Source organism: Calliopsis andreniformis, chromosome 3 (assembly GCF_051401765.1).
Source record: "Calliopsis andreniformis isolate RMS-2024a chromosome 3, iyCalAndr_principal, whole genome shotgun sequence".
In the NCBI taxonomy this organism is placed as follows: domain Eukaryota; kingdom Metazoa; phylum Arthropoda; class Insecta; order Hymenoptera; family Andrenidae; genus Calliopsis; species Calliopsis andreniformis.
In genome coordinates, this window is record NC_135064.1 from 8,025,709 (window position 1) to 8,037,704 (window position 11,996).

Genomic DNA, 11,996 nt, shown 5'->3' on the forward strand with positions numbered 1-11,996 from the left:
TCTTCGTCCCCCTTCGAGCTCGTGTCATTTAATTAATGGCGGGCGTGGAGAGGTTCAAGGCCATTTGGTGTGAATCACTGGCTAATTGGGATAGAGAAATACGGTTCGGTTGATAAGCAGCGACGTGTGCGCCGGCACAATTGGGGTGGAAGATCGTTTTCGGAATGGAAATGGGAACGAATGCAACGGAATAAAGCGTATTTATTGGGGAACGTGCGGTTTTCGTGATGAAACGTTCAGAAGCTTGCATTTCTAATGATTCGCGATCTGATGATCAGAGCAAGGGGGTGGAGCTTATCGCTGTCAAGTAACGATGCATTCTGTGCACTCCGCTGTCTAAATCAATGTTAAATTTGGTTCACATGAAAGGGATTGAGCTGTAGAGGCCTATTCAAGGTTTAGTCGGCACGAATGTGAAGAATTGAGTAACTGCTCCATTTAGCGTTCACGTTTCGAGTAAAACTGAGGACACAATATTTGCTCCTTGTGAGTTCGTAGCTTTAGCAACAGAGCTTGTAGAAAATAATGAAAACATTTTTCTTAAACAAGTTACATGCTGAGGATTTACTTCTCTTTTGTAATAATGAAAATGAAAGAAAATAAAAGCGTAAGAATACCATTGTATATATTGTAACCTAAAACATGTTCTATTATCTTAGATTTTTGTCTTTCGTTTTGAACATAAAGATTGAAGGAATTATCATTCTACTTCTACAGTGATGTAATTTATTAAATTTAACTAATTATAGAATTAAAATTAACTAATCAAATATGAGTAAGTATACAACATAAACTAGATACTTTATACTTTATTTAGCAAAATCTGATAAAAATGTAAGAATACGGCACAAATTTATTTTCATTGTAGTACCTATATCTCATATGCCTGAAGAAATCGAACAATCACTATAATTGATTGATATACGTGCAACCAGTTATAAAGTACATGAATATCACAATGCAGTAGTGCGAAATATTGTGGACCAATTACACAAATTCTAAAGAGTCCATATATTTTTTCTACATCTTAAAAAAAAACATGTCTAATTCTTTAAATGAACGTAAGTAACCTCGAATTATACTGAATACATCAAGGTACCAATTTTGGCCAACTAAATTTTAGCAACTCCTTCTTTCTCTTCCTCTTTTCTTACTGTATTTCTCACGTTTTTACATCCACATTATTAAGTTCAGGGGTTACAGTTACGTCGAAGGTAGCATTAAGAGCATGGTCCAAATTTTGTTAAGTATCATAAGGCAATTTGCACGGCGATACAGGTTGATTATATGTATTTATTCGCATTTCACGGTTGCATCCTGCGTTCACGTATCGAGGTCGCGTGAACCCACGAATTCAATTCCTGAATTTGGGTCGCTGTCTTTTGTACAGACGGGAAAGGGTTGCCCTTTATTATTTTGAAACCAGTTCAGTAGAAGGCCTGGACGGGACGCGACAATGGAAAAAGCGGTTCCCTTCGCGTAGAATGAAAAGCCGCGGTGACAGGTACGATAATGCCTCTCTTTCAGAGAAAGTAGTCCCTCCTCCGCCACCTAGCAAAAGTTACGCGCCCCTATTCCGTCCGCGGGAATTTTTTAATCGGTTATGCATCTCGCGATAGGCAACCTGTGACCGCTAGAACATTTCGAATTTCGTTTCCTTCATAAAAATCTCTGCCAATAATTAAAACAGACAATGGATAATATTCAAGGAGATTAATTTCCAGCGGGTGTGTCAGACGATAAAAATTATTTTTACAGTACGAGTATTGGTGAAGTCGTGATTTCTAAAATGCTGACAAGTCGCTGAAAGTTAAGCCCGCATTGAATTGACGTAATTCGAAGTGATCCCTGCTGACATGAGGACTAAACCAAACGCCCATGATCGCGATCTATTTGATTATGTAACAAATTATATTGCTCTAAGGTAGAAGAGAAAAACGATAGAGCTTTCAACAATATTTAGTAAAAGTGGATATCTGCATAGACTGAAATAAGATAGTTTATTCATAATGTTATTGTATAAATATTACCTCCAACGTAATGTCTAGTAACATAGCTCATCCAAGAATCTAATCATATCACTAGTTCAATGTTGATGTTCGTATAGAAGTCCCAAACACTGATAAACTACAAAAATATCAGTTGATTATTAAGCTTCATTCACACTGCTCGCTCGTATTTAATCGCCTCTATTATGATCCGTTGAATTATGCTCATTCGCTTATTCAGTGTCTCCCATTTCGCACAGAGCAAAGAATAAGGACGACGGAAAAGTACAATGATCATACTGTAAATGTGAACCATTACAATAAACCAGTCCCCATTGAATAGTCTGGCGCCTAGGAAGGCACAAAGAGAACCCTCAAACGTATCGTAAAAAGTTCAAGAACAAGGAACATTTGTTGATCATCAGGAACACTTAATGAGTACTTACACTCTGTTTAGAGTTTAATGCTTAAAGTTATATAATACTAATTTAAATGATTAAACTTTCTCGAGTATCTCGAGTATTTCTCAAATTGCGTCTAGAGAGCTTCGATTTTGTATTAACATCAATTGCATTAGTCGTAAAAACGGTAGTAGACACCAATTTCGAAATGATTATACGTTCAGAAAATTGAATAAAATCCAAATTATATTAACCTGTTAATCAGGGAATTAACTTTTGTTCCACTCGTTTCACAACGAGATATTTCATCATACCTAATTAACAAGTTAAAATATTGCATTTTTAAATATCCCAAGGTATTTACTAATGAACACTATTCTAGACGTGTCTAGCGTCATCATTAAGATATAATATAGCCTGACACTAGTTTATAGTTTAAATTCTAAAGTGATCTATTTGTCTCTTGCCTTCCAATGAAGAACATGATCACAAAATTTAAAAAAAAAGGATATTACCCACCCCTTAATAGCCAAACCTACCAATTACACTTGAATTGGTAAGTTGAAGAAGAGTACAAGTTCAAACTGATTTAGCTATTTTCAAATAATCTCAAAACTAATGTATGTAGGACCCCAGACGCAAGAAAATTAAACATAATACACTGACTCCAGAGCCCAGATATGTAAAACGCATTGAATATTTGGAATCAAATATCTCAAAATATGATTTTTGGGCCTGCACTGTTTTTCAACTCACCGATTCAATTAACGTCCTCGCATGTGACTTACGCGCACGTATTTTTAAAATTGTAAACTGATCTTTGGGGTGCTAACGCTTGGGTAAAATTTCCACGGTGCGCCCCTCAGGGATTGGTTAATAATATACAGGATGATTCAGGACGAGCTGCGACAGAGGTGAGAAACAGGCGATTGAGCGACGATTTAGTGTTCGCCGGTGGAAAAACAGAATTTCCCGTTTTTGCCCCGTCGCGTTTTGGCGCCACCCGTGAAAGCAGGCCGCGTTAAACTTTTCAGAATGATGGATGCAAAACAACTGCGGTGAAGGAGAAGTAACCGGGCGAAGGAGAATCGGGAGCGTCGAGAGGTGCGTAAACTTTGTTCCATTTTAACGTTTCACGGTCCGACCGTACGATGATGTCGCGCCACAGGGGAAAGAATCGTGTAAATTATCGTCATTTGCACCGTCGCCGGGGAGGGGAGGGGTGGAGGATGTTATTTTAACAACAGGGAGACACACGGGCGATATATAAACCGTTTTACCGCTACGATTTGGTGACATCGTTTTGGCATATCGAAGATGCGATCGAAACTCATTTTATAGAGTCTCCGTGCAAATTGGCTCTTTCGAATCAGTTGGAACATAGTATTACTAAATTTATAGCTTTCGACAATTTTAGTAATATTGTTAACACTTTACGTGTACTATAATTTGTTATTTTCCTGTGTGTGACAGAGTAGTTAAATTATAGGATTTATCGTTATTTAATTTTCCATTTGGAACATATTAGCGTTCATGTAGACGGCGATACAATCTCTCTGGGGTACATCACTCAAACCCAAATGAATCATATTATCTATATACGAAGGGGTAACGCTTAAAATTTGTGGCGAAATTAAAGAGTACAACTCAACTTAATAAAACCACATGCGGTAACATCATCAAGTATACTTTGTTCTAATCTGTCTAAAATCAAACCTGTCGACATGAAAGCCTAATATGGGTAGTGTAAGCTCGAAGGGAATTAGTCTTTTCATTAAGAATGATCAAGAATTGAGCTGAAATCTTAAACTAATCAGAATCACACGGAAGCAGACACAAGAAGAGATCAAATGGAAACGAAGAACGAGACAAATGAATATCGATCTAGGGTCTACGACCTAATTTACGGGTAAAGTAAAATCGGGAGGCCGGGGATCGTGTCTCGAAAGACGGGAACACAGGGGAAATGGTGTCTGACTCACCCTTGAGCGGGAAAGAATTACGACCGTCGAATGTGCTCGCTCTCATAGAGAAATCCGAGGTTTTTCTTAGAAGTCTACATTTACCAGCGTGCTCGAAGGGAACTCATGCAACTGGCGAGACCCCGGGGAATAATCGGGATGGTTTGATTACGCAATGCTAATAGAAAACATGACATGGTTATGAAGGGAACCCAGTCTATTTATACTTGGAGACTACATACAGAGTGGTGAATTTCATCGGGGATTTGTTAAGGATTTTAACTTTTTTTATGTTTCCAGCACCTAGGATATTGAGACCAAACGTGGCCAATGTCTCATAAATGTTTACATATTTCAAATTCACGATAATTTTCTTTCTTTCTTACATTTAATGGTTCATATACATATATGTCTAACATGTATTGGAAGATGGTTAAAGGTGATTTATTATATCTATCCATGATCATGATTGGCTGATCACGATTGTTTTTTATATAGAAATTTTAATGTCAATGTATAATAAACTATCAGCAGAAAATGCGGAGTCTGTACTTGGAGTATTGCGAACAATTTTAACAATAGAATGACCAAAACAGTCAAAGTAATGAAATTGAAATTTTCTTGAAACATTTATAAGTAAACCTGAATATTTATAAACATTCAATCATCATTAATGTCGAGAAAAATAATGTAAAGCACCAAATATATAATTAAACTGTAAAATCTTACTGTTTTCAGAGAAATGTATTTGAAAATACATACATAAAAAAATCACACGATATTCAACGTGTTAATATTTTTTTTATTTACTTTGCATTAAAACTAAATTTGTAGGTAGATACTTGAGCATTACGTATTTTTCTAGAAACGTATCATTTTGAATACTTCGAGAGAAATGGACGTATGTTAATCCCTGGTAACATTAATAGATTCTGAACAAGATTAACATTCACAATCCAGTTAATTATTTAAGAATGTACCTTTTTGTATAAATTGGATGAAATAGAGATCAAACTGCAGTCAATAATAATACTCGATTAACAAATTTTTCGGTAACCCTCCAATATTAATTTTAAACGTAGACTCAATATGCCCTGGAAAGAAGAAACGCCTATTCTTTTCCTTCGCAAGGATATTCTACTCTTCCCCACATTTCCTAGTCATCTACCCTATAAAATTGCACCTCATAAATCTAATCTCGAACAACACAAGCATTCACAGTAAATACCAACATCGTGTAAATACCTAGTACACCATCACAAAAGGTCCAAAAACGATGGAGTCAACAAGTTCGATTAAAGTGTCACAGAAAGCATGAACAACCGTTCCTAAAATTCAGCTCCCATGCAATGCATCAATGCATCTATGCATCAGCCAAAATTCGTCAGAATTCGGAAAAAAACTATGCAAAGTTTATCGTTCTCATGGCCTATCGAGGGAGCAACCGGTAAACGTGTTCCTCCGCAAGAATATCTAAATTTAAGAAGCACTACCGCCCGTTCCCTTCGATACGATTCGGCCGTTTCCTTCTAAATCGTGGAAAAAGTCTGAGGTGGACGAAACGGAAGAGAAGGGAGACGGAACCGCAGGAATCAGGATAGAAATAGACGGCAGAATAGACGAATAGAGAAGAAAGACGTTCGTGAGGGAGGTAGGGGGGAGAGCAAGGGGGAGATGAAGACGGACCGCGAGAAGGGGAGGAAAGGAGGGGAGTGGTATGCGAAAAAATACACTCTTGGCACTTGGCTTCGGCAGACGACGAGATAAATAGCGCGCGTGGGTGCGGCTCGGCGATGTCTACGGGCCACACGCCACGTTTCGACCGGAACGAGTCAACCACGAATCCGAGAAACAGGGAGGGAGGAAGGGAAAACACCGCGAGGAAAAGGGACAAAGGGAAGGTTTCAAGGGAAAATGCCTTGTTCTCGGCGACCTCCCCACGAAGTGGCAAAATGGGTTACCGATAATAAGTTCTAAAAACGAATTGAACTGATATATATGTACAATCACTGTGAAGTAAGCTCTAGCTTACTTCATAGTGTACTATGATGGATAAAAATTGTAGGAGGAGACATTACTATGTAGGTAACATTACCTAGTAGTAATATCACTATTCGCAATATTTTCTGAAAGGAGACATTTCTGAAGTCAACTCGTATAGTGGTAACCTCATGTAATCTCATCAAAGATATGTGTGATAGCGTACAAGAGCAAAAATGAAGCAAAATTGAACTTATAGTAAATTTACTGAACTTGTAACATGGAAATATTGTATTTGCTTAATACATTATTGTTAGTGTAGCAGCGAAAATACCAGAGTGATTTACGAGTTATTGTTCAACTTACGTCATCTTGTTTACTAAATGACTATTAAACTTAAGTAACAATATTCAGCCTTGAAGTATCATCCTTCCCCTACTTCATTCTTAACAAATATGAGTAAGTACACTATATTAGTAGAAACATTTTACTCCAGCTTTCGCATTGGTACCAATAATGATATTAAATAATTCAGAAGATTCGTAAGTTCTATGAAATAAAGTTAGTATAGTAATTTAATATACAGCTACCATTTGCTCTAGATTCACTTAACCGATTCATCACCTCGAAAGATGTCCCCAGTGATGTCCCGATTAGAAGAGTAAATTCAGCACTCTTTAAAAATATATAACCAAATAATTTTTCCCTTCCCATTCTTCTTACTTAGCAAACAATATAGTTTCAGGCAGATCCATTCATTTAGAAAAATTGATTAAACGCGCTATAGGACATTCAAGCGAACTGAATCTCGCGCAACAGTTTCCTCGACACTGGATTTTGACGCAATGCGTCATGTGGTTACTGTCAGACATTCTATTTGAGTGTTCTTCGAAAAGAAGCCGACCTAAAAAGCTGAATATGCATACCTATCTTCAAAACGCGAAATCACCCGCAATTAGTGTCCTACAATTTCCTCTATCTCCCTCCATCTTCTTGCTTTCATTTTAATTAATGCCCCCCTAATTTTACCAATATTTTCTTGTCATACTAAAAGAACTAACATTTTAGAAAATTGAAACAAATGAAAAAGCGAGCGAAGAGCCAAGGAGAGGGGGAGATGATGAATCGCGAAACAGAGCAGTAGCACTTTAATAATACACGTATATGCATGTTCGAGTTGACACGTTGCAGCCGCCGTAATGCCAGCATGCCGTGAATATTTTTCTTATTTTCCCGACGAGCAAGTCTCACTATTTACTTTTCGCATTTCGGCCATTCACTAGGCGCTTTGCTGTTTCGTGAAACCAAGAACCGTAAATCAGCATTATCATCGGTATCAATATTTTATACTTTGAGAAGGTTGAAGTATTCTAAGTCGTAGAATGAACATAGAAATAAAAGAAGTACTCGATATAAACAAAAAATACGCTTCCCATCCAAAGATTAATTACTCTGAACAAGAACAAACACAGTGGCTAATTTCAGACCACATGACACACCCAGGGGTTATTAAATAGGACTACGATCAGAACAAGACCGTGGTCAATCAGAGTCTACTAAAGACTATCAAACACTATCCCTCGCTATGAACCTACCGAATTAACCCTCAAAGAATCGAACATTTTGAACTACAGAAGCACTGCATATTAGGTAGCTTTCGTAATCCTAAGTTGAACGATATAAACACGTTTAACAATTACTGAAAGAGTATTAAGAAAAATTCTCAATTAGAAGTGTGACATGATACATAATATTAAATGCACTTAATGATGACACATGAAAAAATGGGAGTACAGTACACAAACGTCGTGCTGAAAGGGGTTGAGAGGTGAAAGAAGAGTACTTCTTATACCAGTCCCCTAAACTAGATTCAACAACTAACCAACGTTACTCCTCAGAGTTGGGTGTTTCAACCCTGCAGAAAGAGTGAAGGCTTACCCGGCGAGATGGCAAGTGCGAGGAAGGCAGCGGCAGTGGCGAGCAGGAATATCCTAAGTGCATTTCCACCGAATCGTCTTCTTCCTGGCCTCTGACCCGCGTGACAGGAGGTATTATAGCAGGCATCCTTTGCCGGCCTTGCTTGAACATCGAGGACAACGTATGCCGGTTCCTCCCGCTGGAAGAGGAGTTCCTCGTCGGCGTCCGCATCCTCGACGACGCTAGACGTCGTAGCACCGCGTCGACGTGGTGATCGCGGCTGCTGAAGGTCGCTGGCACTGCAGCTGCTGCCGGTACGGTCGATTACCGGACCGTAATACATGGCCAGCAGAAGCGACGACTGCCGTGCCACCGGGGGCTGCACTCGTCAGCGTATCCTTCTCGCAACACCCTCGTACACAGCCGGGACTGCACCTGCGGCGTCCTTACCTACGACACCCAGCGATCCAGTCGATCCGCTGCTGCGAGGCATCACCACGACCTAAGCCGAGATCCCAACGATACCACCAGCACACCCCCGGCACCAATCACCGCGATGTATTCGTTTTCTTGCTGAATCCTCTTGCTCTCTGTCTATCGAACCAACTCGATTCGTGTTCCCCGTCGCCCGGCACCGTCTTTCTTCTTTTCACAGTGTCACGACGCGTCGTGTTATCGAGTGTATTCGGCTCTGTTCACCAACCGTGCCCTCGGACACGACTATACGGCAACGGCTGTCCCGTCGCACCCAAATGTTTATGATTCAGCAACATGCGATCGTAATTTACCGTTCCTGGTGTCTACAGCTTCTTGGTGTCTTCATTTTTGTTGTTTCCTTTCTGTTTGCGTTTATCGACGGGGCGTTTGAGGATCGGACACTGAAACGAAGATCATAGGACGACGACCCCTAGAGAACGATAATCCTGTCCCGTTTCCCCCCGGCTGTCAGATCTTCCCGTGTGCAACGGGCGCGTGGAACGTTCGTTTCACTACGTCAGTCGCAAAGCAGACGGAAATCACCCCGACGAGACTCAACTCTGAAGAGGAGCCACCGCGTGTACTCCGGCGCTCCTACGCGCGTCGACGTCGGAGGGAAGAAACCCTCTAAACGAAAGCGCGCACGCTATATTACCGGCGACACGTCGTTCCTCGGTACATAAGCGCTCGAGTATGCCCGTGTGAGTGTTTGTGTTTGTGTTAGTGTGTGTATACGAGTGTATATGCGTATGTGTATGCGTGTGCAAAGGGAGGAAGGGTTCGTCGCACTCTTTCCTTCTCGTACCCCCTTCTACGCGTCCTTGAATTTCCCGACGAGAGAAACAACCACTAACGAACCGAGTTCACCACCGCGCGTATCACCAAGCACCTTCTTCTTCTTCCTCCTCTTCCGTCCCCTGCTCGTCCCTCTCTTAATCCTTACGACGCTCGATGAACAACGGCAGCAGCAGCAGCGACCGGCTGCAGCTCGTGTGTCCAGCGCGCCTGGACACTACCACCGTCCGGTAGGAAGTGTCGACTGGCACGAGGTGGACACCTCTGCGAGGCTCTGCCAGCGGCAGCAGCACCAGCGACGGCAGCAGAGGTCGCAGCAGCAGCACCGCCGGTGCTGGTAGCAGTGGCGGTAGTAGCGGCAGTGGCAGCTGCAGCTGCTGGTGCACCGGCGCATCCGCCTGCACCTCGCATTCGCGCGACGTGTTGTCCACACGTCGGTAGACTTCTTCACGCTCCTCCCTCGCTGTTTTCGCCGCCACCGTTAACTTCCTGCGGTATTATCGTGACTACTCTCTATTGCGAGCGTTCGGATCTCGCTTCGAGCCGGCTGATCTGTCCCCGTGGACTCGTCGACGTGCACTGAGACTCTCTAACGCGTTTGTTCGTGCTACAGCTGCCGGTCGGTCAGTGGAGGCAGTAGCGGCTAGCAGTCGAAGCCTGGCAGCACTACGACGCGGTGGTATCCTCGCGCGACTGCCTATTCGGCTACCTCCGTGACGGGTTCGTGCGACCCGCGACTCTCTCCACGCGCCTGACACACGCGCAGGCGGCTTCTCTGCTCAGACAGCCTTCCTCTGGTTTAGAGAAGGACGTTCGGAGACGGTGCTAGAAGCGGCTCTGCCAGCCAAGCAAACGCTCTCTGCAAGCTGCTTACCGCCAGTGGCGGCAGCAGCGCCACGACGCCGGGGACGCCCCTCGATACCCCACCGATGCCATCGGCCTGGCCCGAAATCGATGCCCCGCAACGCGACGTCTCGAAACCACCCCCGCAACCTGTGCCATCAACCAACAGCGCTAACCTCTTTCTCTCTTCTTTTCGCCGAGTCTTTCTTTCGTTCTCTTCCGATCTTTCTTGTTCTTTTCTTCCGAGCCTCTTCTATTTTTCTCTTCAAAGTCTTCAACCCCTTCTATCTTGCTCTGTTTCTCCACTGCTGCATTTTGTACGCTTTAGAATTCGCAAGACGCATGAATTTATTGCACTATCTTTTCCAAGAGAAAAATATTTTAAATATTTTACGACACATGGGGAGTGAAGTGTAGATTTAGTATTATTATAGAATTGATATTTTAATCATATCTATGTTGTCTATATCAAGGTTGTAAAAGTAGAAGTGTAAGCAAGGTTACTTGTTTTGTATTTTATGAATAAATTTTTAAGAAATATTGTTAAACTGTTTTCGATCACTTTGTAATTCTTGCAGAAATGTATCCTACTTTAGCAGGCTTTGTCTATGTTCCTTCACTGGCTCATGTGTTCCTCGTGCATGAACGGATACGCATTCTCTTTTTACAGTCCAGTGCATGAATGGTGTCCCATGAACGGTGGTATCGAATAACATGGATCGATCACGGAGACTAATAGCGTGTATCGATAGAAGAATTGTGCTGGAATCGGTGGTCTGAGTTGACGTTACAAAATAATGAAGGTACAAACGAGACTGAAATAGATTACTTACTTCTGTATAATAAACTTATTTTATTGTACTCCCCTTATGAGCAATGAACCAATTAATTACTCATGAATATTTCTCTTTTGAAAATTAACAACAAATTTGCAAAATAACATGAACGAGATTTTAATATTGTAAGGTAAATCTTCATAAAAATATAAATAAGAATATATTATAATGGTTAAAATAAATTTGTTCTCCGTTTTATAAAGAAGTTACATTGATGAGTATTTGCAGTGATCACTTAACAAAAAGTTGATGAAATGAAAGAATGACTATGATTTCTTGTGCAAAATAGAATCGAAAATGAAACGTAGCTCCATTTTCAAGAAATTTGATAAATTTTACAAATTTGTATTGATTCTTGAATCTGGTTCTAGGTAGTGGCTTCCGAAAGGATTATTACTGCGGTGCACTATTACTCCTCAGTAAAACGCGACCTATAAAAATGTACTACATCTTCTTGCCTATTCCACTCGTTGGTACTGACTCCTCGGCGCAAGTAAAAGTTTCTTCTTTAAACTATTTGGTAACGAATTTGAAAACTTTACGAAAGTTCAGTAAATTCTTTTAAGAACACTTTCAAGAAATTAAGAAAAAGATTTAATGACCAAATTCTGTTGTACAAACTTTATAAAATAAATACTTATAATAATTCTATTAGAAGTTTAATTACTGTAATAACTTTTTATTTCTCCAATAGTAATTAGGAAGCAAAATCAATGAAATGTACGTATGTATAGGATCTATTGTTAATCTCTTAACTTTTGACTTTCTTTTTTTTTTATTAAACTCCATATTTTGTTT

The 11,996-nt window shown here is 40.6% G+C and overlaps 1 protein-coding gene across 1 annotated transcript in view; it reads right to left on the reverse strand.

The window, feature by feature from the left end:
- LOC143188962 (protein kinase C-binding protein NELL1) overlaps nucleotides 1–9,549 on the reverse strand; it is a 92,114-nt gene extending 82,565 nt beyond the window's left edge. Inside the window, exon 1 of the mRNA XM_076393528.1 lies at nucleotides 8,269–9,549. Coding sequence (XP_076249643.1) covers nucleotides 8,269–8,590 — 322 coding nt within the window. The 5' untranslated portion in view covers nucleotides 8,591–9,549. The remainder of the gene's footprint in view (nucleotides 1–8,268) is intronic.
- Between the last annotated feature and the right edge of the window lie 2,447 nt (nucleotides 9,550–11,996).